Here is a 27762-nt window from a genome sequence, read left to right on the forward strand (position 1 = left end):
TTTCCAGTGTACTACAGGCTTATTAATTATACGGTAAAAAAAAACAGCATGTTCATGTAAAGTGACTTGCTGTTGAATTTGCGCTACTTGCCAAGTATTGCAATTCGATGCGCAGATCCCTTGGAAGAGATCATATTGAAGCACGATGAAATCATCAGAAAATCACTTCATTTTAGATTGTATTGCACATAGTTGTTGGTGTGCTGTGCTGTGAACTCGAAATGTGAACCATACTGATGTTAACAATCTATCACATTAAGTTTAACTAATTTATCCTTGGATTTCATGTTTGCTGAAAAAAGGTTTAAATGAATGTATTGCCTTGTTCATACTGCAAGCCTTGTTATATGTTATTCAGAATATGGCCATAGAACATGTATCATATTACTACCCACACACTTAGAAAAAATCATGTAAATTTAGGTGCTCTGAGACTGACGTATACGAGCGTCAACTTTGACATAGAATTCAGTCATAACAGACGCGAAACTCAACTTAATCAAACGTACTTTTCGTCGAGTAACGAACTTTTCAGTCTGGGAGCAGTCAATTTTACATGAAATATTTGTTTACGTCTTAAAGGATTCTGTCAAAGATGGATTCCGTCACTAGTAAAATTCTTTATTTCTAAGAGTGCAGATCACATGTTTCCAAGTGATATTGAACAACATTACAAGGTTTGTAGTAGAAGCAAGACGAGACATTGAGCAATAAATTCGATAAGTTTGACAATGTTTTGTGATTGAACAAATCTGAATAACACACTATTATTGAATACAGCAACAATTTCGAAATACTCGCGCTCTAGCATGCAAATTATTTCGGGTAGAAATGGAGAAATATAGCTTTCTTGCTCCGAATTCATTTGCTGTTGACTTGCCATATTCTCGAGTAATGTTTGGCATGTGGGTTGATGCATATATTATGTCACGATTTAAAAGGGGGGGGGGGGGGTCTAAAATTGTGTGCCAAGCAATGCATTAGGTATAGGAAAAACGTCACGATAGGGGGGGAGGGGGTAATTTTTTGCTCGATTTAGCGTGACATAATTAAAGCATGGGCCCTGTGCAGTTTTGACATTTGCTTCCAAAAGCAAAACTAATCAAATTCAATGGATGACAACTGTGGTTCCAATTAAAATGATAATCATTTTGATTTGAAGGTGTTACACAGTTCATATTTTTCAACGACCAATCACTTTGCCTCTAAACGCAAATCACTTGAAAATCAATGATAAATCACTTCGATTCGTAGTGCCGCATGACAGACTAAGTCATGAGCATTTGGATTAGATATGAAAACTTTTTACCGTGTAGCAGCCCACTGTGAAATGTACAGTGAACGCCAAATAGTAGGCACCGTGCTAAACTACCAAAGAACATCGCATCGAGCATCGCATACACGGCCGATGAGACTAACTCGGAGATAGAGAGATTGTCACTTCTACTCAGATGAAAGAGACATTTCAAGCTGAACAATGCATTACGTCCTAAGTAACATTGATTAATTATCTTCGTTGACTTTCTCTTTAGTTAATAGCTTGGATACAGAACCGTTTCCTGTCGTGTTTGTCGTATCAAAAGCTAGATAATAGCTTCTGTCATCGATCTGAATGCTGAAAATAGCTAGGAATATCTTAACATGGCCGTGAAGATGTACAGAGAAAGTCGACGAAGAGAATCTGTCAATGTTACTTAGGACCTAATGCATTGTTCAGCTTGATTTATGAAAACGGCGGTTACTCAACGCCGAGGGGTTTCTATCAACGTGTTACCCGTCAGTGCCAGTCAGATTACCGAAAATTACTCTGATTATTTTTCAATTAATTACCACTTTGTCAAGCAGTTTTGGCGTGACTTTCTACCAGCGATTCCACAACACTGGACCAACTTATTTCTATTTTTTATGAAACGCACCAATGATGGCTACTTTTCTCGTGGTTTTAGAAGAAAAAATCTCAAAATAATGTTTTAGTTTAAAGTTCGAGTGGTAGTAAACGTCATTTCAACTGCTCGAATTAAGTGGTTAATTAAAATTACTTTATTAATTTTCGATTGCCGAAATTACTTGAATAATTTTAGAAATTACTTTTGACTGGCTGTATAAATTAAATGAGTATAGCGTTTACATTGCGAAAATTATTAGTAGGGAACAAAGGGTGAGACAGGTTTACTCTGAGTTGCTTTTTTGCAGTGAGTAACTCGCGAGTTATTCAATGTACCTCAATATTTTCTTTGCCTCCTCCGTTTACTCATTTTAGACGTCAGTTTTGTTTGTAAATAAAGTAATTCCAAGTGTATTCTGAGCCTTTCGAATAACTGGAATATTAAGGAAGAACATGTGCTGGTGCCTGCTTACTACCAATAACAACCTACACTTCCAACCAGCTATAAGAGCAACCGTACCAATGAGTAAGTAAGGCACATTTACCAACCTCTACCATAACGCTACTTGCGTACCGGGAGTTGCTATTCAGGTTGGGGAAATAGCAATCCGCACCTTGGGAAGTAGTGAGTTCATAAATTTAGCAACCCGGTAGCAACGCATCAGACGGTTGCTATTTTGAATAAACGTCAAAAGTTTGTTTTGCCGGTGTGGAAAACGGTAACTTAAATTATGACTCTGATAGCAACGACCGGTGTAGAGAGGAGTGATTAAGCCAAAATGGAAACATTGTGCATAAGTAAAATAGTGCCGCAAATGGCAACGACTGGTACGGTTGCTCTAAGGGTTGTTCTTCCTTCTCAGCAACCAGTCCCAGTCGTCACTCCGAAAGGATCGTCTCCGACAAGCCCCATTGGAAAAGGCATCACCAGTCAATGTCGTAATAACTAACTCTGATCCCCTTTCGACTAAGGAGGAGGAGGACGATGAAGTAGCTGCTATTTCCGGTGAGTGTGATCCTCGTTTGAACTTCAAACCCATTAACAATCTACCGGACGAAACCGAAGTGAAAACCCGTCAGAAAGACGAAGCACAAATCAAGCTGACAGATTCTCTTCGTCGACTTTCTCCTGGAGACTTCGGTCGACGGCCGCTGAAAAATCTCCGTGGTGTATAGCAAAAACAAGAGCGAATCACGACCATCCGGAAGGCCCAGCAAAAGCTACAAAAGCAGGGATGGATGTCCCCCGTCAGCAGAACGGCACCGCGGTAATTCAGAGCTCGGTTCGCAGTTCCATCCAACGGCAGTTTTTCAAGCGATGGGACGGAATTGCTTCGACAAGTTTTGATTTTGAGTATTTGGATTTCAACCAGATAAGCATTCGACCGTCGTAAGTGTAAGGTTGCAACAGGTTCCTTTCACGTTCACGGTTGGTTAAACTGATATGATTTAAATGTCTCCAAGTTCCGCTTTTATTGTTGTTTTGTTTGACAGCAACATTTCGGCTTCGCATGAAGGTGTACCTTCAAATGTGGCTTTGATGCGAAAAGTGAGAAAGCAAATGACATCGAGCTTGCTCACTGAACAATGTGAGTTACTCGAGGTGCCTCAAAAGCAACTCTGAAATTGCTCATCATTAGGAACTGTCTTGCCCCTTGATTGGGAACATTGTTGAAATTTTGGATTTGGTTCCATTTTTAATGCAGATAAAGAATAAAGCTGGGTTTAGACAAGGCAAGTCAATTGATCAAGTCAGTTGAATTCAACTGACTTGAACGCGAATTGAACGTGTAAACCATGCCATTCAACTGACTTGATCAACTCACTTGAATTGAAAAAAGTAGAAGCAGGTTAAACTTTTCAAGCCAATTGAATTCAACTGAGTTGATCATTTGACTTGCCTAGTCTAAACCCAGCTTAAAGATTAATGGAAGATACACTTTTTTGCTGTTTCATTTAAAGTATTCCGCTAACAACCCAATTTCATTACTTCATTATGACGGCTACCAAGCCTTTGAGGATTTTTCCTTATTGGAGATTTGTATCGATTTTTCTCCTTTAGTTTACTTAAATCTTTAGGTAGGTTCCGATTCTACCCATTGGAGTTTCATTTTTATTCCTGTGATCGTGACATGTTTACCTAGGGGATGAGTACTTCAGAGCATGCTTGGCATACACAGTTTTGGTCACGAACTGCTCATTCGCTAATAACTTTGCACACAGTTGACAAAACATAGTTATTTTTAAAGCAGTAGCTAGAGTAGAGTTTAAGCTTGTTATAGATACGTGCAAAAAGTAGATTGTAACTCTAGTAATAAACTGTATTTGTTTTTTGCGTTGTAATAATGAAGTGAGAAATTCTTGCTGCACATCTCAGGCTTTAAGTGTAAAAATTCATTGGTGTTGATTTAAATATTAAGATTTACCTACTCTCAGTCCGCATCGTGCTCTCTTGCCGTGCGGATCTATTTGCTTTTTGCTGAAGGAAGTGTTACTACTACCTAAAGCTACAACAAATTTAAACAGCACTTTTCAGTGCTCAACCTGTTAAAAATTTTCTACCTTGTTCAACTCTTATTCCTCTTCGATCCTTGTTTGGACCCTACCCGAGGTAATCCTTCTTGGATATCGATTTGGAAAATTCCTCTTCGATCCTTCAGATTCTTATAGTAATCTGCTTGGAAGTCGATTTGGATAAAAATTTACTGCCGCCATGGCGCCTAAACGCAAAAGAAAGGGGCAAACTCTTGCCCCCCTTCTGATGAAATTAATTTGAGTAATCAATTTGATTTGCTCACGGATGATGAGAATGATCCATCATCCAAGAAAAATTCTAGTAAACTTTCCCGGCTTAATGCCAAGAAGGAAAAGATTCCCCCTATTGTGATAACCACTACCGATTTCCATGCTCTTCGCATGGAACTTTTGAATTTCGTGAAAGTTAAGTTTTCACTACAAATTGGACGTCGGGGTGAATGCCGTGTATTGGCTGAAACCTTGGACGGATTTAAATGTCTTCTCAAGTATCTTACTGAGAAGAAGCACAAATTTTTTACTTACGACACCAAAACTGAACGTGTGTTCAAGGTTGTCATGAAAGGACTGCCCAGTGGTGAATCCCTGGATCAGATCAAAGATGAACTGGCAAAATTACTTGGAGTTGTGCCACTCCAAGTAATCAAAATGAAAATGAAATCCCGTCCTGGCGATTCGCGCAACGGGATTTCTAATGATTTTTATTTAGTTCACTTCAAGTCTAGTGAACTGAACAACCTCAAGGCCTTAGAAAAAGCTAGCCTTATGCTCCATGTCCGAGTGAAGTGGGAACACTTCAGGAAGACTGGAGGAAATTTCCAAAACCTCACCCAGTGCCGTAAGTGCCAAGGATGGGGTCACGGAACTAAAAATTGCTACATGCCAGCTAAATGCATGAATTGTGGTGATTCCTCTCACGCAAAGGACGACTGTCCTGTGAAGGAAGATCCTAAGAAATTTAAATGTTCAAATTGTGGTGAAAACCACAAATCCAATTTTTGGGAATGTAAGACTCGCAAAGCGATCCTACAATCTCGTTCTAACCGACAGGTAGGAAACGCTCCACGTTTCCGACCAGGTACAAATTCCTCTGCTGTTAACAACGGTCAGCGAGGAACAAATTCTACATTCGTACCCGTAGGTACAAATATCACCCCTGCTTCAAATGTTTCATCTGTACCTACTCCCCTCGCTGCTAACAATGTTCAGCGAGTTAATGGAGCTACCTATGCTGCTATTGCAGCGGGTAGAAATCAAAATACTAACCAACGTTCTAACGGAAATTTTGACAATTTTGACTTAGGAAGCATTACTGCCCCCAAAATGGAATTTTTACAGAATTCATTAATTGACATGATTTCTGATATGCTTAAATCTAACTCCATGTTTGATGCTATTCAAACTGGAGTAAAATTTGCAAATAATATTGCCATGACTTTAAAATTCAGTAATGGATTTTAAAGCATTAAATATTGTAAATTGGAATGCTCGATCTCTTAAAGATAATGAAGACGAGCTATTTTACTTTTTGAGAGTTCATAACGTGCATATTGCCGTTATAACTGAAACGTTCCTTAAACCTGCCCATAAGGTTAAGAAGGACGCAAATTACTTGATTTATAGAAATGATCGTCTTGATGGACCCTGTGGTGGCGTTGCCATCATTATTCATAGACGAATCAAACATAAAATTCTTTCTTCATTTGAAACCAAAGTTTTTGAAACTTTGGGAGTTTCTGTTGAAACAAAATTTGGACAACTTACGTTTATAGCTGCCTATTTGCCATTCCAATGCGTAGGCCAGCAAAAGAATTTCCTCAAGGGTGACCTCCAGAAACTTACCCGTCATAGGTCTAAATTCTTCATTATTGGTGATTTTAATGCAAAACACCGCTCATGGAATAATGCTCAAAGCAATTCCAATGGTTATATTCTGTTTGATGATTGTTCTGCAGTTTATTACACTATTCAATATCCAAACAGCCCAACATGCTTTTTTTCTGCAAGAAATCCCTCCACTATTGATTTGGTCTTAACTGATTCATGTCAATTTTGTAGCCAATTGGTTACCCATGCTGACTTCGGTTCTGATCACCTTCCGGTAACTTTTGAAATATCCCAAGAAATAATTTGTAATCCCAACAGCTCTACTTTCAATTACCATAGAGCTGATTGGGAGCAGTATCGAACATTTATGGAATATAACTTCGATCCAAACATTCCTTTGCAAACCAAAGATGAAATTAATTATGCTCTTGAATCTCTGACTACTTCTATAGTTGAAGCAAGAGCTGCCTCAGTACCAAAATGCGAGGTTAAATTCGATTCAATTATAATAGACGATGATCTTCAGCTCTTGATCCGTCGTAAAAATGTCCGTAGGAGACAATATCAAAGAACACGCGATCCTGCCATGAAAGTTATCTGGCGGGATTTGCAAAAACAAATTAAAAAGCGATTCTCTGCCCTGAGGAACAAAACTTTTGAAAATAATATTTCTAAATTAGACCCGAGTTCCAAACCCTTTTGGAAACTCACAAAAATTTTGAAAAAACCTCAAAAGCCTATTCCAGCGCTTAAAGAAGGTGGTAAAATTTTGATCACAAATTTGTAAAAAGCTCAGAAACTTGCTAAGCAATTCGAGAGTTCCCATAATTTCAGTGTGGGTCTTACTAGTCCTATTGAGAATCAGGTTGCTCGGGATTTTCGGAACATTTTCTCTCGGGAAAATATTTTTGATGATTCCTGGGGAACTGATTTGGACGAAGTAAGGTCTATAACTAAAAAATTTCATGGAATTTTCTATATCCTCATCAAAAAACTCCCAGAGAGTACCTTGTCTTTCTTGGTAAAATTATTTAACAGATGTTTCCATTTGGCATACTTTCCTGATAAATGAAAAAATGCAAAAGTTGTTCCAATTTTGAAGCCGGATAAAAATCCAGCTGAAGCTTCTAGCTACCGTCCAATAAGTTTGCTTTCTTCAATAAGTAGACTTTTTGAAAAGATAATTTTGAATAGAATGATGCTTCACATCAATACGAACTCAATTTTTGCAGATAAGCAGTTTGGATTTCGCCATGGGCATTCAACTACTCATCAACTCTTAAGAGTTACCAATTTAATTCGTTCAAACAAATCTGAAGGCTGCTCAACTGGAGTTACTCTTCTATACATAGAAAAAGCATTCGACAGTGTATGGCATGAAGGTTTGATTGCTAAATTGAAAAAGTTTAATTTTCCACTTTACATTATGAAATTAGTTCAAAATTATTTAACTGACAGAACTCTGCAGGTAAATTACCAAAATTCCAAATCCAATCGACTACCTGTTAGTGCAGGAGTTCCTCAGGGTAGCATTCTTGGGCCTATATTGTATAACATTTTCACTTCGGACCTCCCTGATTTGCCTCAGGGTTGCCACAAATCTTTGTTCGCTGATGACACAGGCATTTCAGCTAAAGGAAGAAGTCTTCGTGTTATTTGCAGCAGACTGCAGAAAAGTTGAGATATTTTCTCTTCTTATTTCCAAAAATGGAAGATTTCTCCCAACGCTTCCAAAACTCAACTTATAATATTTCCACATAAGCCTAGAGCTTCGTTTTTGAAACCTAGTAGTAGTCACATAGTCACTATGAACGGAGTTCCAATTTCCTGGTCAAACCAAGTGAAATATCTTGGATTAATACTTGACCAAAAATTACCTTTTAAAGATCACATTGAGGGCATTCAAGCCAAATGTAACAAATATATAAAATGTTTGTATCCTCTTATAAACAGGAAATCCAAACTTTGCCTGACGAATAAACTTCTAATATTTAAACAAGTTTTTAGACCGGCCATGCTTTACGCTGTGCCAATATGGTCTAATTGCTGCACTACCAGGAAAAAAGCACTTCAAAGGATTCAGAACAAAATTCTGAAAATGATTTTGAAGTTGCCTCCCTGGTACAGTACTACCGAAGTACATAGAATTTCGAATGTTGAGACTTTAGCACAAATGTCCAACAAAATAATTAATAATTTCCGGCAAAAATCGTTGCAATCCTCAATTGCAACGATTAATTCCCTTTATACTTAGTTAAGATTTAGTTTTAGTTTTTAGTTTTAAGATATCAATTGTTATACTGACATGCAGGTTAAAAAAAACCTGTTTAAAATACTGAATTTCCAAGACATGAACAATGTAAAAACACTTAGATATATATCATAACAATTAAGGCTGGTACGTTACTGCAGTAACTGGAGCCCCTAGGTTAAAATGAAATGTAATTTATTTTGAATTTGGAACAAATAAAGAGTTTAAAAAAAAAAAAAAAAGATTTACCTACTCTTTGCATATCTATAGTAAACTATGATCCTAATCTATCAATTACTTTAAAGAAAAACAAACTTCAACAACTGAGTGGAAAGTTATCAGCAAATGAGCAGTTGATGCGTACAACTGTACATACCAAGCATGCTTCAGGGTGTTAGGTTTTGATAAGTTCTTTAATGGGAATGACACTGATGAAAACTGCACATTGAAATCGAAATACGTATCTGTCATGAATACAAAAAATTAATTAGGTGGGATTAAATGGAAGATAACCTTTTTTGATGTTTTATTGAATATGTATTTACCTCAATATTCCTAAACAACCTAATTACTCAAATAGTCATTTTTTGACGTAGGACTACGTCTGCGATTTCTATATGGGGGTACACTTTGTGAAAACCGAAAATGGAGAATGTAACAAAATTATGAAAGGTTTTGAACAATAATAACTCAGCTGCCCTGGACCAATTTCAATAATTTTATCACCAAGCGATCAGAAATATTCCTACGCATATGGTAAGGTTAAGACTTTATCGTCTTTCAAAATGTCACTATCGACAATTGCACTAATGTACAACAGTTGCTATGATAATTAAAATTATCATCGATTGCCTGCGAAAACCGATTTCCCTAACACAGATTTCAAAGTTGAATTTCCTCCGGTCTAACCAAACGATTTTTATTCAATCACCGCGTTGTGAGTGATGGTCATCTCAAGTTCACAACGAAAGGCTGCCTGCAAGCAGCGAGCTGCAGCCCACATGACCATCCATAGAAGGAGGAAAAAGCCGCACAGCTATTGATCGGAATCAGTAGCTCTTTGTGAGTTGCTGTGGGCCATCTATGTCAAGCGCGTCATATTAAAGAGTGTACATAGAGAGAACCCCGCTCAAATTCCTATTCCTACACAAAACACAAGCTCCTGCTGAAGTTAACAAATAAGATTTATTATATAAAACCACTTAGTCCTACGTCACCATTGTGTACACATAGGGCTGTCCCTTGTAGTTTTTATCTTTAAAATTACCAAAAAAAAATTCGAAGCAAAGAATTTAAAATTACCAAATTATTTTCAGTAGTAATTACTGAAATTACCTACAAATATTTGTATTACATTGTAATTACTCAGTAATTCAAAATTCACTAATTATTTTAATAAATTGTGGAAATTTTTTATTACCGATCTCGCTACAAGCTTGGTAGAAACCCCTCGATTAACGCTGAGTAATCCCCGTTTTTAGAAATTTCTCTTTCGTCTGAGTAGAAGCTAAGAGGAAGAGGAGACAATCGGGGGCGAAAACGAACCACTTTTCTGTCAAACGTGAACCAGCTCGTGATTGGCCGATTTGAAGTGCGTAAGATAGAGATAGATATAGATACAGATAGATATAAAAGAGTCAGAAGCCAGTTGTCTCCTCTTTCTCTTAGAGTAGAAGTGACTCTCTCTCTCTCTCTCGGAGCTAGTCTGATCGGCCGTGTATATATATGAGTAACGTTACAAGCGTTACCATTCTATAGACCTTTTTGACGTTTAATCGTCTTTTTCTATCTAGCACATATGGATGAATGAACGGTTTGTTTTCCCACTAATCTGTTTCCCTCTTGCTCGCACTCGTTGGGTTTAAATGGTGCAGTAGTGTGCGCCGATTAAACGTTAAAAAGCTTTAGTGAATCGTTTATCGTCCCAACCTGCGCCTCTTCCCACGTGGTTCCTACCCAGGATGGCCAGATTATGTTTTTCTTATCGGTAGCTTCTCAAAACTTTAAGCGGTAGTTATCTTAAGAAGACTTCCCGAAACTTAAAACCTTTGTGAGCGAGGGACGGATGTAAACAAATCACGCGCAATTTTGGACTTTCGAACCGAGTCATCAGTCCTTCAACCTCACACATTGGATAGTCTAATCTAGAGTCGGTGTATAATGAGTCACGCCAAGAGTGAAGCCAAGTCTACCTATTGAACTGTCAAACCGGCTACCTATCGTGCAAAGTATACAAACATTACGATGCTATGGAAGGTCCACGAAAGGTATTGGAATAAAGGGTGTACCGTTTAAAATCCGAACACACAAAATGCATTCGATTATCAATCACCAAGTTTTCAGGGAGTAAAAAGAAACAATTAAGTGCCAACATTTCAAAGGGGCGTAATTGCATTTGTAAACAATGGCTTTACCCGTTGATTTCTCGCGAATAAAAGCTCACACATGAAAAATAATTAATTAATTATTTAAATGAAAAATAATGACACCAACAGGTAGAGGAATGTTTCCTCTACTAGCTAGCAAATTGTTAATTTGGAGGGGCGAGCTTTTAGTTGCGAGAAATCAACGGCTAAAGCCATTGTTTACAAAAGCCCTTTGAAATGTTGGTACTGAATTATAGTTAGTTTTGGCATCTTTATTTAAATTATTTCGCCTTTATATCCGAATGCACGAACCCTGGCCTAAATCAAAGTCATAAGGTTCTGCACAACCTCAGAATCGACAGAAGGTGCGCCTTGATAATGGCCCAGTGTTTTTCTATTGGGCGCAGTTCCGGAGCGTTTCGGGGCTCAGATCTTGCGGCACGAAATCGACATCATTCGCCTTATGCACGTCCTTCGTGTAGTGGCATGATGCCAAATCCGGCCAGCAGATCGTCGGACCGTCGTGAGCCTTCAGGAGAGGGAGAAGCCGCTTTTGGAGACACTCTTTCAAATACACCTGTCCATCCATGGTGCTTGCTGTAACGAAAGGTGTACTCCGCTTTCCGCAGTTACAAATCACTTGCCAAATTAAGAATTTCTTGGCAAACTTCGACATCTTCTAGATCCGAAGGTTCTCGGGAACATCACACTTATCCTTGGCAGTCACATACAGGTTGCCTGGAAACTGGTTGTAGTCCAGCTTCACATATCAAGCTGAACATTGCATTATGTCCTAAGTTACATTGACAGATTCTCTTCGTTGACTTTCTCTTTGTATCCCCGAAAAAAAATAACGACAAAAATACAATAAAAAACAATGTAACAATAAGACGAAAATTATTGTCTTAACAATGATTTATATTGTTACGTCTACAATAAATTTACCTTGATTTATGTTGTACAAAACAGTAAATTTCATGGTAAATGGAAAATTTACAATAAAAAAGGGGGGTTGTTAAGTATCTTAACAATGAAATTTTCGTGATTTCCCCATACAATTTTTTTTCAATAACATTATATATTATTGTTATTTTACTGTTGGTTGGCGAATTTATTGATTAAAAAAATAACAGTGTACTTTAGAGTGTACGTGTTGGCTTGACAGATCTACTTTATCGACTTTAAAAATAAATCGAAAAAATAAAACATCGCCCCGGGAAGTGAAGGGGGTGGTATATATGTTACGGGTGATTCCTTTTTTTACTGGTTATGGATTGAGATTCGATCCGGAACTTGTGAGAAATGGAAGCCAACTCCCCTGCACTCGATCTCTCTAGGTCACGTCTCCTTGGTGGTTGAGCGTCGTTGATAAGTTAATGCATTCAACTGGAGAGAATCGCCCATGAAATATGCTTCCACCTGAGAGTTATTTCCTGACATCTTCAAGTGGTGGATTTTTTATTATTATTGTATGATTATTGACTGCACGGAAAAGGTATGCATTAAGCGGGATTTAGATAATACAGGAGAGTTGAGTTCAACTCAAACCGATCTGGTCGTAGGCGTTCAATTGACTTGGCAACGAATAGAGCCAAACGAACTGTCAAAGCAAGAGCCATACGAGCAGCGCCTATCTTGATTACATTGGCAGTGTTGCTGACCCTCTCATAGTCTGCATGCTTCAATCAGATTTATTTTTATTGTTCGTGAAGTAACCCACAATGAAAACACACCAATATTTAATGTAACAACAATTTTTATTGTAATAGAGTTGTTCATTATTGTTCGTGATCGAATCATGTTAACAATAAAATAAATGAAAAATACAATAAAAATCATTGTAACAACATTTTATTATGTAGCAGATAGGTAGCAGTTTTGCCGTTTTTGGAAGGGTACAACATTATAACAATCATTTTTATTGTCGACAATAAATATTAATGTCAGAGCATTGTTTCCACTGAAAATTTCAATGTAATTTTTTTTCGGGTCCCCACGGCCATCTTAAGACATTCCCAGGTATTTTCAGCACACATATCGATTAAATCAGCTTTCATCTAGCATCTAATACGACAAACACAACAATAAAGGGTATCTGCTCATGTTATTAACGAAAGAGAAAGTCGACGAAGAGAATCGATCAATGTTACTTAGGACCTAATGCAATGTTCAGCTTGATTTGTCTCGTTATCCACTACGCAGCAGTGTGGTTTCGTTAACTTCTGGTCGTACAACTTGCGGGTTTCTCGTCACGGTTTGGGGCTTTCTGAACCTTAAACGTACGTAGTCCAGCTCGAGTTTTGGTATTCTGCACGAAAGTCTTGCTCACATGCAACTTTTAATCCAAATCTCGAACTGAGGCGTTCGGTTTCCGTTTGAATACGCTAACCACGCGTTTGTGATCGCTTCCTGTCAACAGTAAGACGTTCTTTGAACCGTTTCATGATATCAGACACCGTGGAATTCGAGATTTTCAACTTTTTTTTCCGATGGCACGATGCGACAGATCCTTATTCTCAAAATACTTCACGCACGCACTGTTCTTTTGTCGCCATTTTAAAAACTTTTGGGCACCCGATGAAATCAACTCACAGAGTGTAAACAATACACATTGAACTATGTCTACGTCAAATTTCAGTTCATTTTACCCAACGGATCAAAACTTAGAGCAATTTGAGTTTGTGCGGATTTTAAACGGTACACCCGAATTTAAAATATAATTGCAGAAATCATCATAAACACGCAGTGAGCTTTAAATTGTCATGGGATACGTTTGGTAATGATCAGTAATTAGAATTTCTACTATATTTTGTTGAGATAATTTACTACAGCCGCTATTTTTTCCTGTGTTGCCAAGTGATAAGAAAGGGAATCTTTCGAAACCCGTGATGCGAGTTCAACTGTTTTTCTCTTGACGTGACTCATTATAGATCGACTCTAGTCTAATCACAACAAGTAAGTGTGAGTAGGGCGAGCGAAATACGGAACCAAAAAAGGGAGAAACAGAAAATAGCATCTCCGCTAGGCATGCTTGGCGTACACAGTTTTGCTCACAAACTGCTCATTTGCTAATAACTTTGCACAGAGTTGACGAAACATAGTTCTGTTTGAAGCAGTCGATATAATAGAGTTTAAGTTTTTATAGGTATGTAAAAAAAATGTAATTTGAATTCTAGTAATAAACTGCAAAAATGAAGTGAGAAATGCTCGCTGCACATCTCGGACTTTAAGTGTAAACATTCATTGGTGTTGATTCAAATGATAAGATTTACATACTCTTTGCATGTCTACAGTAAACTATGATCCTAATCTATCAATTACTTTAAAGAAAACTAAATTTCAGCAACTGAGTGAAAAGTTATTAACAAATTAGCAGTTGGTGTGTACAACTGTGCATGCCAAGCATGCCGCTAGGAGACAGGCAGAGAAAGTCGATTAAACCTAAAAAGTAATCCGTTTGGATTGTAATTGCCAAGCGCATCGCGTTCGATCAAATTGACTAACTACACGGTAAACAAAACACAGGTATTGAACATTTTTCAAGATTACTTAAAATCTGTAGTTTTGAACCTTTCGTCTGTGAATCGGTGGGCATCGCGAAAATCGGTAGGACTATCGAAAAATCGGTAGGTATAGCCACCCTGTTCCTACCCTTGGAAATCAAATGCTACCATGCCCAAAATTGCTGCCGTAGTTTTACCGTTCCAAATGGGGTTCAATTTTGGCCCGTTCGTTGGGATGCATTTTGGTCACACGTCAAACGAAAATCTAATGCTTGATATTGATAGTAGTCAGTCTATCTTCGAGGGATGCAATGGATTCGTCAACGTCAGGCGCATAGGAACCAATGAATCTATTTCTTCAACACCGTTACGCACATCACAAACCGCTGTGGGAGCCTTTTCTAGCACCGTAACAGTCGAGCCATCAACTGCTATTATTGACGTCATCAATTCAGCTAGATGCCATCGAAGTCGTCCAGGTCCTGTTTACGAGTGTGTGGAAGGGGTCTCCCAGCCTGCACTCCCAGGCAAGTATACGTGTGTTATCAAACCTTCTGTCCCTGATGATTTGCATAGTTTCAGCCCAAACTCCGACCCAATCTTGCCCTACTAATGATGTGTGCTCACGAGGTCAAAGTCACCTTGCTCTTGTGGACGATGGTAGGACAGGAGCCGTCCAAGGTGATGCTCTTAGCAAACATAAATCGTACTACGAATCTGCATACCATCGTCCGAGAATATCATCTCTCCGTGGGTGCCATTGCTGCTTCAACTCAACACTCTGCAAGTAGGTACTACTCAAACTACAGTGGTGTTAACCAAACTTTGGAACGTACTGACATCCCTACATTGACCGAGCCGAACCCGCAGAGACGAACGCAGGACCGCTCCATGAATGCACCCGAGAACCTCTCGGATTCAGTTTTCTCTATCTACTATCAAAATGTTAGGGGTTTACGTACGAAGATCCAAGAACTTCGTTTGAGACTGACGAGCAGTGATTACGATGCAGTGGTCTTAACAGAAACCTGGCTTCACTGTGACTGTGAAATTTCGACGGACTACCAAATATTCCGCTGTGATCGCAATGAAGCTTCCAGTCAATTTTCCAGGGGAGGTGGTACACTCATAGCAGTCAAATTGGTGCACCCTTGTTCGTTGGTTTCGTTGGAAAACTGTGACCAGCTCGAGCAGGTCATTGTCCGAATAAGTTTGGAGAACCGCTCACTGTTCATCTCCGGAATCTACGTTCGCCCTTTGTCAGGTCCTGAGCTCTACAAGCTACATGCCGTAGCTATACGGAATATTACAGAGACGTCCTTGAGCGATGATATCATCATGGTGCTGGGTGATTATAAGCTCCCTCATTTACTCTGGAATTTAGACGAGGACATGAACGGGTATCTGCCTTCAAACTCATCGACGGAGCAGGAAGTGGCTCTTACCGAAGAAATGCTTGCTAATGGTCTAATTCAGGTTAACCCATTTGTAAACACAAATGGAAAGCTGCTTGATTTGGCATTCACTAGCAATCCAGACGTTTTTGATCTCCTTGAACCAGCGGTTCCACTGCTTAATGTTGACATCCATCACAGGCCCTTCATTCTGAACCTCGATGCGCACTTCAATCTACCTGATCGTCATGATGCCCCAGCAGTATTTGATCTTAAAAACGGTGACCTAACCGCCCTAGATCACATACTTACAGCAGTTAATTGGTCCCTGGTTCTGAACGGTGATTCAGTTGACATCATTACAAACCAGTTCTACAAAAAACTGCACGCAATTTTCCACGAGTGTGTTCCTCTTCGTAGACTTTTCTCCGGCTACTCTGCGTGGAAACCCTAGTGGAATACAGAGCTGCGTAACCTCCGCAACAAACTCCGCAAGGCCCACAAACGGTTTTTCATCACTAAATCTGAGGACAACCGAAATACTCTTCGTTCAATTGAAACTCAATACAACGAACTACTCGCCACTAGCTACGAAGAACATGTTCAACGAACACAGTCAAACCTGAGACAAAACCCATCGAATTTCTGGAAATTCGTGAAGTTGAAAATGATGTGCAATCGCCTACCCAACACAGTATCCGTAACATCGCCGGAAGAGATCGCAAATTTGTTCGCTACGTTTTTTCAAGGTGTTTATGGTGCAAGGCAAGTTCACCTCCCCGCTTACAGCGTCAACGAGCGACATGAATATGACTTAAATTGTCCATACAGTTTTGATCAATCTTAATGCATCAAAAAGCCCCGGATTTGACGGAATTCCTCCGAATTTCCTGAAATACTGCGCTCGCTCGCTGGCTTTACCGATTTGCTGTATATTCAACCGTTCGCTGTCCGAGAGGACGTTCCCCAGCTTATGGAAAACTGCTGCTATCGTACCAATACACAAATCCGGTGGCCGTAACCACGTTGACAATTATCGTGGTATTTCGCTTCTATGTGTGATGATTGCACTTAAATGAAAACACTCAATTTACTACCAGGATTAATATTACACTTTATTCCAGCTTAAAAACCCCATCCGTCCGTTCACTCCTCGGCAACGACACTCTCTCCCTCTCTGTCTCCTTCCAACCTCCTCTCTCTCACACACCACACGTTCAGCCCTCTCTACCTGCATGAGGGGCAAGACCCTACATCCCACCCTTCTTTTAATAAACTGTTGAATTCAGTGAGGAACGTAATCCATAAATCTTCTTGGTTCCACTCTCAACCGTTTCGGTTGAGGCAATTCCATCTGTTTTCCCTCTTGTGCATCTTTCAACGGCGATTCGTCCGTCAGCAACTCTTCTCCACTCTGCTGCTCTCGCTCAACTTCCTTGAAATTCCCTGTTGATCCCTGCTCTTGATCCGTCTCTGCCACCTTCAGATGTACCACGTTACGTTTCAGTTTCTTGCCAGATATAGTTGACCGCAAGCTAACTTCCGCTCCCACTCTATCTGTTACCTCATACAGTTCCGGTGAGAAATCAGTGGATAGCTTATTGTCCTTTCTCATTCGTTTAACAAAAACCTTATCGCCAACCTTTATTGCATTCGGACGGGCCTTCCGTCTCGCATCTGCGTACACTCTCCCTTTCTCCTTCCACAACCGGTCCCGATCTCGTATTTCACCATCATCATGTATTATCGCTGGAAGCGTCGGCAATTTGCTTCTTATGCGGCGCCCGAACATCATCTCTGAAGGTGACTTCCCAGTAACAGGGTGATCCGTTGCGTGATATGCCAGCAAAAACTTCCTTAGTTCCCTGTGCCAATCCTGACCTAATTCTTGAGCGATGCGCAAGCGTTTTAGAATAGTACGGTTCTGGCGCTCCACCTCTCCATTCGCCTGAGGCCAATATGGTGTGGTATTTACTAATTCGATCCCAAACTCCTGACAAAATTCTCGGAATTCCTCGCAATCACCGCTAAGCTGTGGTCCATTATCTGCCCTTAGAACTCGAGGAACACCATATCTGCTGAACATTGTAACCAGTTCACCAACTGTATCTTTCGCAGTAATCGTCGTCATTTCAGCCACTTCAACAAAACGACTATAATAATCAACTGCAACCAACAAGTATTGGCCCTCCGGCAGTGGCCCCAAGAAATCTATCGCTATTTCCTCCCACGGACCCGATGGCAGCTGTTTTCGACGCATTGGCTCCGGTGCATCGGGCGTGGCTACCAGAGTACAGGGCTGACATCTCTTCACGTACACCTCAATCTGCTTGTCCATTTTCGGCCACCAAACCACTGCACGCAAAAATGTCTTCATCATGCGTGTACCCACATGACCCTCGTGCGCTATCTGCAGCACACGGTTACGCAGTTTATGTGGCACCACCACACGATCAACACGCATTAAAACCTCTCCAACACCGCATAGCTCATTCGCAAAGATCCGATAATCGATAGGCAACTCCTGCAGACTGTTGTTTTGAAGACTTTTCATAACCTGTTGGATTTCAGGATCTTGTTTAGTAGCATCCACTAACTCTCCCCATTCGATAGCCACAGCATCAGCAGACAAATTTGCAATTTCTCTAACCATCACTTCCTCCAATTCATCAAATGCAACCGGTTGAAGAGTGGTCAATCGAGAGAGAACATCTGCAACATTTGATTCTCCGGGAATGTAGGTAATGGAATATTCAAAACTTTGGAGCCGCAGGACCCACCGCTCTATTCTAGCGCATGGTTTAGAGCGTAGAGTGAAAAGATAGATCAAGGCCTTACAGTCAGTAAGCAACTCAAATTCTTTCCCGTATAAGTAAATGTAAAATTTCTCCACGCTCCATACTAGGGCAAGGGCTTCCTTTTCTGTATGGCAATACCGCCGCTCTGTATCTGTTAATGATTTTGATGCGTAACTAATTATGCGATGTTCTCCTTCCTCATCAACTTGTATAAGCATAGCACCCAAGGCTGACGGGCTAGCATCTGCCATCACAAGTGTTCGATCACGTACGTTGAAAAACCCTAGCGCGGCTGAATCAGTCAAAGCCTTTTTAATTTCTTCGAATACTGTGTCGTGTTTGACCGTCCACTTGAAAACCACTCCCTTCTTGGTTAAGTCCCTCAAAGGTTCGTCAATAGTGGCCAAATTGGGAATATAGCGATTTAGATAATTCGCTAGTCCCAAAAAACTACGAGTTTCGTTTGCATTCTCTGGCTTCCTAAATGAAAGCAGAGTCTCAACCTTTTGATGCGAAGGAATTATTCCGTCCTTGGTAATTTTGTGTCCCAAAAATTCAAGCTCAGTTACCCCTATAATACATTTGCTCCAATTTAGTTGAACATTCCGCTCTTTCAGCCTATGAAGTACCTAAACATGAATCAAATAAAATAAGTAATAGATGTTATCCAGTTTCTTTTATTTCAAACTCTGAATAAATTTCATATCCAATCGAATTTAATTTGTTTCAATATAAAAGCAAATTGGATACTTGACCAAAAAACAAAAACAACTGATCATCCTACCTTATCAAGGCGACTATCATGCTCCGATTTGTTCCTTCCCTCGATATAAATGTCGTCGATGTACCACCAAGTCCCGTCACAACCGGCAAGAATGGAGTCCATGGTCTTTTGAAAAATCTCTGGAGCTGTGACCAGACCAAAAGGCATTCGCTTAAAACGTAACAGTCCTCGGCTAGTGATAAACAACATAATATCTCTTCATCCAGCTCTAACTGCAAAAACGAATCCATCACGTCCAACTTACTCCGAATCATGTTGCCACCAACTCGAGCCAGAAAATCATCGATCAACGGCATGGGATGTCATTCACGGAGGACTGCCTCATTCACCCTACGCAGATCCAAGCAAATTCTGGGCTCACCATTAGATTTGCCAACGACCACAAGAGGCGAAACCCAACTGGTTGGACCCTTCTTTTCCTCAATTATGTCCCGCTTAATCAAGTCGTCCAATTTCCGATTAACCGCGTCCTCAAGTGCCACAGGGAGTCTTCTCACTGGTTGGAAAACCGGCTTTACAGCGTGATTCATGTGGATATGAATCTGCAGCCCATTGATCTTAGAGAGTGCCTTAGGTGTAGCATCAACTTGACTAATGTTTACTCCAATCTTGAGTACTCCAAGTTCCTTGGCCATGGAATCACCCAACAAGCAACGTTGGCCGCTCTTGATCACAAAAAACTTTGCTTCAGCTTGCTTTTGTCCGATTACAATATCAGCTACAAACGTACCCAAGATCACCAAAGGCTGATCACTAGCATATCCTTTCAACACATGCTTACTGCCTTTCTCCGAAACTTTAACGCGCACCCCTTTTGCCTTCAGCACCTCCCATGCCGCTTCCGATACCAGGTTAACCTCTGCCCCCGAGTCGACCAGCATATCTATGTGAACACCGCCTACTTCGCATTCAATTATGTTCGAATCGTTTCCTGTGTAGAACGCATAATATGTTTTCTTGGAATCCTCTTTCTCCGATGCCTCCACCGAATAAACATCCTCCGACGATGTAGAATCCACATTCCTACCAGTAGTTTCAACATAGCGTATTTTCTTCGATGTTGGCCGTGTTTGTGTTTGATCCCCAGACTGTGACTTTCGAATACGGCACTGTGACTCAAAGTGTCCCAAGCGCTTGCAGTGGTTACATATCTTACCTCGTGCCGGACACTTCGCTTCCGAGGAAATATGGCCACTAAAACCACATTTGAAACACTTCAAATGATCCTTATTCATACGAGCGTACGCCGCATTGCTCGACGCCGGAGTGTATTTCCTCTGCTTATGGGTCTGAATTTTGTACACCCGTCCTCTCTCGTGTTCTTCTTCGCGAACCATAGTGAAATCTTTAATTTGTTGTTCCACTTCTTCCAGCGATTTTCCGATTTCTTCTATCTCCTCCACCGAACGGTCTTTCTGCAGAATGCGCTTCCGTAACTCCTCCGAGCGGCAGCCTTCTGCAATCGTATCTATCAGCATAATATCGGATAAGATGCATCGCACTTTTTCTGGATATTTTTCGAAACCCGCATTCACCAATCTGCTGACGCACACGGACAATGAACTCAGCAAATCGTTCTCCTTGTAGCTGCTTCAACCGTCTTAACTTGTGACGTTCTAGTACATCCTGTCGGCCTGGTTGAAAAAACGCGTCAAATGCTTGAATGGCCACATCGTAGTACTGCTTTTCCGGCGTCACATAGGAAAACTTCTCCGCATCTGGTAAGTTCTGGAAGAGCGCTTGCAGTTGCGGCCCACCGAAGTGCAACAGCTTTGACCGCTTTTTCTTCTGGTCAATAATGTCTTCCGATTCGAAATAGCATTCCAAGGAACGCTTCCAAATCACCCATTCTCTATGCAGCTTTCCTTTATCCACATCATTACATCTGAATGGAGGCAAAACTCGAGACTGTTCCATCTAGAACAAAATTATTCAAATCCATATACATAGGTATAAGTTTTTTTTTTTTTTTTAAACAAGCGTTCTGAGTTGAATTTAACTCGATTTGATTACTAAACCATCTAAAAAAATCAAAGTCAAAACAACAACCGATATTACAACCCTGTCAGTATTCGAGTCTGTTATAAGCACCTAGCCAATTCTCAAACCACACTATATCTTTTCCCTATCGAGCGCCTGAACCTTGTCAAAGTCCAATTCGATTCCCAAATCGATCATATAAACTCAGTCGATTCCCGAACCGACACTGCATCGATTCCCAAATCGATTATAGCAACACTGTCCACTAATTCGATTACCATATCTATTAAATGACCTCGCTCAACTTTCCAATCAACAACAAATCGATTCCCAAATCGAATGCCTTATCATTGTATTCATCCAGTTCGATTTCCAAATCGATTCAATTTTAACTTGGTCGATTCCCAAACCGACACCGCATCGATTCCCAAATCGATTTCATCTAGTTGGTTTCGATTCCCAAATCGCACACATGAAGCTTCCGTTGTTTTTATAGCTCTAAAAATTCCAATTGGATTTTTTGTCCGATTGCCACTTCCATTCTACAATCTTCATCACCTACTTCATTATAGATTCACATTTCACCCGATCTTAAACCAAGACAACTATTCCACCTCGATCATATTCCAAAAAAACAACAACAAATATTCGCACGTTGAACACGTCCCTCAATTCTGCTGCCACAATCCTCCTTTCCTTTCAGTTTTCAGAACACTACTCCTTTCATCAAAAACCCTCCGCACGAGTGTCAGCCATTTTGAAGAAAAATGCGTTTATCTCTTGCCGTATTCGGAAATTTGTTTTCCCAAACGTTCAATCACTTCTGGCTAATAAAACTTACCATCCCCTGCTTTCTCCTCGTCGCCAATTGTGATGATTGCACTTAAATGAAAACACTCAATTTACTACCAGGATTAATCTTACACTTTATTTCAGCTTAAAAACCCCATCCGTCCGTTCACTCCTCGGCAACGACACTCTCTCCCTCTCTGTCTCCTTCCAACCTCCTCTCTCTCACACACCACACGTTCAGCCCTCTCTACCTGCATGAGGGGCAAGACCCTACACTATGCTGCATTAGCAAGGCTTTCGAAACCCTAGTGCACGGCGCACTTTACAGTGTTGTTCAGCCTTTAATATCGGAGTATCAACATGGGTTTGTTCAACATCGTTCTACATCCACGAATCTGATGTGCTATACCAACACACTGTTCCGCGAGGTCGAACTTCGCAATCAGGTTGACTCGGTCTACATTGATTTTTCAAAAGCGTTTGCACGGTACCGCACTGAAAAACTGAAAGCTATAGGACTCTCCGATTGGATGGTTGACTGGATTCGGTCTTACCTGACGAATCGTAATGCTTTCGTGTCGTTAAACTCTACTCGTTCGGAATCGTTTTCAATCACTTCCGGTGTACCACAGGGCAGTGTGCTGGGACCATTAAATTTCGTATTGTTTGTAAATGATTTGTGTCCACGTATCTCATCATTCAAGCAGATGTTCGCCGATGACTTGAAAATCTACAGAATCATCGTTTCCATCCTCGACTGTATTGAACTTCAGCGTGATATTGACAATTTGTTGCTGTGGTGCAGTGAAAACGGAATGCAAGTCAATATAAAAAAATGCAAAATAATTTCATTTTCTCGTCGCTGCGCCTCTATCACTCACCAGTACACGCTGGAATCTGTACCATTGGAACGAGTGTCATCAATTCTTGATCTAGGGGTTACGATTGACTCAAAGTTGAGGTTTAACAATCACGTAGCGATGGTTACTTCGAAGGCATATGCTGTTCTCGGTTTCATTCGGCGGTACACTTGGCAGTTCACGGATATCTACGCCCAGAAGACGCTGTACTGTACTCTAGTAAGGAGCCTCCTAGAATATGCAGCTCCCATCTGGGCTCCGTTCCGTTCCGTACTTCACTCGTTTTAAAAGTTGAACGTATACAGAGACTGTTCATCAGATTCACACTACGAAATCTGCCATGGCGTGATCTCATGCACCTACCTGACTACACCGCTCGTTGTGCATTGATAAACTTAGAAACGTTAAATGAAAGGCGTAAAATGATTCAGCAACTATTCATTTTCGACCTACTTGGCGGAAACATCGATTGTCCTCAATTGCTCCAGGAAATTCCTCTCTATGTACCACCGCGGCAACTAAGGAGATCTCCTCTCATTGCTGTACCGGCACATAGAACCGTCTATGGTCAGAACAATCCACTAAATTCCTGCTTGAAAGCCTTCAACGACGTTGGTGTTCATTACGATTTTACTGTTTCTAAGAATGCTTTTAAAAAATAGAATTAAGAATACGGAAGACGAAACAAATTTTTTTTTTTGTCCTTTGGTTTGTTTTTTTCGTCGATCTTGTTTTCCGTGCTGAGCACCAATGCTACCGACGTGCCAGGAAGGCAGCTCCCACACCTGGACCCTACCTATCGACCCATCAGCTCATGAACCGGGGATCAACGGCTTTACTTTCGTTCCGAAGGAAGGCTTGATCAGAGATGTTATGCCTCAGAACATCCCGGCGGCGCCGACTGGGATTGAACCCAGGCCGCTTACCACTAAACCACCGGCGCCGTTCGAAACAACAATAAATAAATAAATATTTGTGGTTCAATTTGTGATTGAACAGCGAATAGTTGACACGCGAAAAGAAGGGATTTCTTCAAGATTTACCTCAAACCCCGTTCCATACTTTGTAATTAAATATATTCAATAAGCTAGTGTCGGTTTTTCTAAGTAAAAAAAAATGTACAATTAAAAACAGAGTCGGCGAAAAAATACGAAAGCTCCACGGAACTTTACAGACAACGTTCACTCCTATCACTAGTATTGTTCGGCTCCAATCGCTCATCTTGTGGTAGTCTGTTGTTTTGTTTTCTTTCATTCCACATGGCCTCGAATCCAAGGCTGTCCATTCGATCCGTTACAGATCCTTCTTGGGTTCGGCACCAGCGAGCACGACATTTGCGCTAGGCGTCCGACTGTCCTCCGACTGTGGCACTTCCTTTGGTTTACACTCCACTCGATTGTTGTTATTGTTGTTGTTGAGCTCGGCGGCATTTCGCCGGGCGGTTCGCAGATAACTCCGGACGTAGAACGTGCTAAACATGTAGATAAACAGACCGGCGTTGAGCGTCAGCAGGGCTGCGATGGACTTGGGGTAGCCACAGGTAGGCTGGAACTGCACTTGCAGCGTGTGATAGAACACGATTATAAACTGAATCTGGGGGTGATAGGGGAAAAAGAAAGTGTGGTAGTCAGTCAGAATTGCTTGAAATTGGAGGAAATTTTGTCGCCTTACAATCTGCATCACGGTTAGGTACCGCTTCCACCAGAGGTACTTTTGCACTTTGGGTCCCATCGCAGCCAGCATGTAGTAGGCATACATGCACACGTGTATGAACGAGTTGATCACTCCGAGCAGGGTACCGTGGCCACCTGGAAGATATTATCAAAATTAAGCCAAACACTGTTGCTCTGCATGCATTCATTGTAGGAGGGAACCAGTTTGTCAACTTTCGACGTTAAACAGTCAGTTTTGAAAAAAAAAAGGTTTGAAGTTTTGGATGGAGAAAAGTCCCCGATCTGAATGTTGTGCTGATAAAAGCTGCTGTTCGTTAAAATGTAGAATTTTAGAAATATGAGACGAGATTCACTACTGGTGGTAGAGTGCGGAACTTGAAATTCTACAAATTACCCAACAAGCATTTAAAAGTTGCACTGTAGCTTATTCAGTCGACAACAGGTTTTTTAGGTTGTGACAAACTCATGAGGCACCGATTCTGGAATTTCAAACGAATTGGTATTCCCTTCACCGGTTTCCCTCTAAACTAGAATCCATCAGACCCCTCGGGGACTCACCGGCAAAGTACTTCACGCCAATGAAGCCACAGACTGGCATCAGCGAGTGGTGGTACAGGTGCAGGAACGAAACCTGATTCTGCTTCTTGCGCAGCACGAAGAACACGGTATCGAGCAGCTCAACGACTTTGCAGATGTAGTACAGCCAAACGGCACGGGCCATCTAAAACAATCAAACAACACAATTAGGTAGTTCCTGGCAGCGAACAAACGATCACGTCTTACTCTCATGGCAAGAGGAGCCCGGCTGTAGTCCACGGGTTCGCACTTGAGATCGTAATGTCCGTTCCATCCACCTTGGATGCCCTAGAGTAAGAGAACACATACGATAGAACATCCTTCCAAATTAACCATCTTCAACGAACAAACCTCATACACCAGCACGATGCTCAGCAGCACCTGGACGGCGTTGTACCCGATGAGGACATTTTCCAGCTTGAATGGTTTCCGCTTGGACATCCACCGGGGTCCGGCATACAGACAGAAGTAGAGATACGTCGCCAGGATCATGATCAGTGGTGTCATCGATCCGGACAGCAGCCAGTCCTTTGTGCGCTCATCTGCCGGGTTGTCAAGGGAGTCGAATCAAATTTGAGGTTAGGGTTCCAGGTGCCGGGGCTTACCTTGATTGTCTACGAAAAAATGCACTATCCGATCGAAAAAGCCACTACTTTCGGTCATCGTTTCCGATTGCATTTTTCACTACTTTTGAGGTTTATCCTTTTTAACGCCTAATGATTTTTGTGCTATCGCATGTGGTTTAATATCTGTAAGGGGGAAAATAGAACAGTAGCTTAGATTTGAGGTTATAGAGCGATAAATTATCGAAGTCGCCGATTTTTTTTTTTTCGAAATTGAGTTTTCAATTCAGCAGTTGATCAAAACGTTGCGTTGTTTTATGTCCGACGTTTTGGCCTTTGGACTTGGACTTCTTCAGAGGATATAAAGTTTTGTGCCGTCCTTTGAACAGCTTGAGATGATGATGATGGTCCCACCTCTTACCCCTACAACGGTTTGAACCAGACGATGTAGTTTTAAGATAATTAAGTTTAAATATTTTAACCATATTTACTAACAAAATCGCATTGAATTTATGCCCGTTACCCTGCTTAAAAACTAGATACAAATTACATGTTTCACACATTACAAATTAAGCGAGGGGGCGACACATCTAAATGTCAAGTTTAGATGCTCAACAAATCTCAAGCGCCCATTACACATGTCAATATATTGACAATAAATTGACATACTGACAATATTATTGAAAAGGTGATATTGATGATGATGATTGAGGACAAGTATTGACGAAAAGTTAATTTTGAATTCACTTTGTCAATACTCAGAATATATTGACAAAAAACAGTCAATGTTGCTATCAGTATTATCTTTTTGCGAATATTGGCAACATTAATGGCAATACGTTTGAAGCCTTTTAACCTCAATGTATTAAAGTCAATATTACTTGTCTCAATTTCCCCTCACAAGAAACACGGATCAGCGACATAAAGTGTGTTTAGTGTTAATGTTTGCACTCGGGTCAAAACAGAAACGTCGTTGCTGGACCTATAGAAAATACTAAATACACACTGAATTCGTATCACCTAAGTCGGTAAAATTTCAAATTACCATTAGGGGCTGTACGTAGATAGTTTGTTGGGATTTTAGACTTCCCCCCTCCCTCCCTCTGCCTAATTAAAAAAATGAAAATTGAATGGGCCGTGGGTGATTCCCAACCCCCATCTACCTAATCTACGTCTACGTGGTTTATGAACAGCCCCTTACTCGTAAGAAATCAATAAAATCGACACATTATCATTGAATGTTTTTAACTAGGTCCGTACAATTTCTTAATAAATTTCAAAATTGTTAATCTTTTTACTGATAAACTTATACCGAAAAGTTTCGTAGTTCAAAAATTACCGAACATCGAAGGCCTGGTTTAGTGTGTACCAAAGAAAACCAATTCTCACCAAACCCTTACTTATGCTTGTACATTTTTAATTATTTTTAGGATTTTTATAATAAGTAGTATTACATAATAACCTATTCTAGATTCAATTTAAAGGAATGTTGTTTACGGAATGACAAAAGAACTAGGTGATACATTTTACCATCCAATTTTAGTTTTGATATTACTTAACTCACATTTTTCTTCAGAACAATAATGTTTACCGAATGTTAACCATACATATAATGCTAAGTTTTATCATAATTATACACTAGTTTTACCATGATGAAATCATCTTATAATTTTTAGCAAGTTTATATTATTGATTATTAATACTCAAAAGACAACTATAACCAAAAGACGAGTAAGAAAGTTAATGTAGGTAATATGCTATAAAAACTGTATTAATGGGCAGGCATATAGTTTATTAATTAATATAGGATATACCGTGAACGTGGGTTATTCCACTGGAGCTGAAATTCCGCGAACTTGCATTCAAATACCAAATTGATATTGGCGTTGACGGCTAGCCAATATCAAACTTTATAACTTTTTGACAGAACACAGAAAATACACAGGACAATATGATAACACATGCAGGCACATGT

The 27762-nt window shown here is 40.4% G+C and overlaps 2 protein-coding genes across 2 annotated transcripts in view; one reads left to right on the plus strand and one right to left on the minus strand.

Moving 5' to 3' along the window:
• Nucleotides 1–27762, plus strand: part of LOC135705735 (D-beta-hydroxybutyrate dehydrogenase, mitochondrial) — a 292333-nt gene that overhangs the window by 37853 nt on the left and 226718 nt on the right. The window lies entirely within an intron of this gene.
• Nucleotides 24035–25948, minus strand: LOC135705875 (very long chain fatty acid elongase 7). The gene is made up of 6 exons (XM_065227732.1): nt 25830–25948; nt 25576–25766; nt 25432–25512; nt 25207–25369; nt 24647–24783; nt 24035–24568 (listed from the first exon to the last, which is right to left on the minus strand). Exons 1-6 carry the CDS (start codon nt 25900–25902, stop codon nt 24269–24271), a joined length of 945 nt encoding a protein of 314 aa, XP_065083804.1. The 5' UTR covers nt 25903–25948; the 3' UTR covers nt 24035–24268.

The sequence above is a fragment of the Ochlerotatus camptorhynchus genome, unplaced genomic scaffold (assembly GCF_037179485.1).
Source record: "Ochlerotatus camptorhynchus isolate MF236.1 unplaced genomic scaffold, CSIRO-AGI_Acam_v1.1 ptg000022l, whole genome shotgun sequence".
NCBI classification, from domain to species: domain Eukaryota; kingdom Metazoa; phylum Arthropoda; class Insecta; order Diptera; family Culicidae; genus Ochlerotatus; species Ochlerotatus camptorhynchus.

Coding starts and splice junctions, on each gene's coding strand:
- LOC135705875 (XM_065227732.1), bottom strand. CDS start 25,902: ATGCAATCGGAAACGATGACCGAAAGTAGTGGCTTTTTCGATCGGATA. Junction 25,513..25,575: donor GCATCGTGCTGGTGTATGAG/GTTTGTTCGTTG, acceptor CTCTTACTCTAG/GGCATCCAAGGTGGATGGAA. Junction 25,370..25,431: donor GGGCTCCTCTTGCCATGAGA/GTAAGACGTGAT, acceptor TGATTGTTTTAG/ATGGCCCGTGCCGTTTGGCT.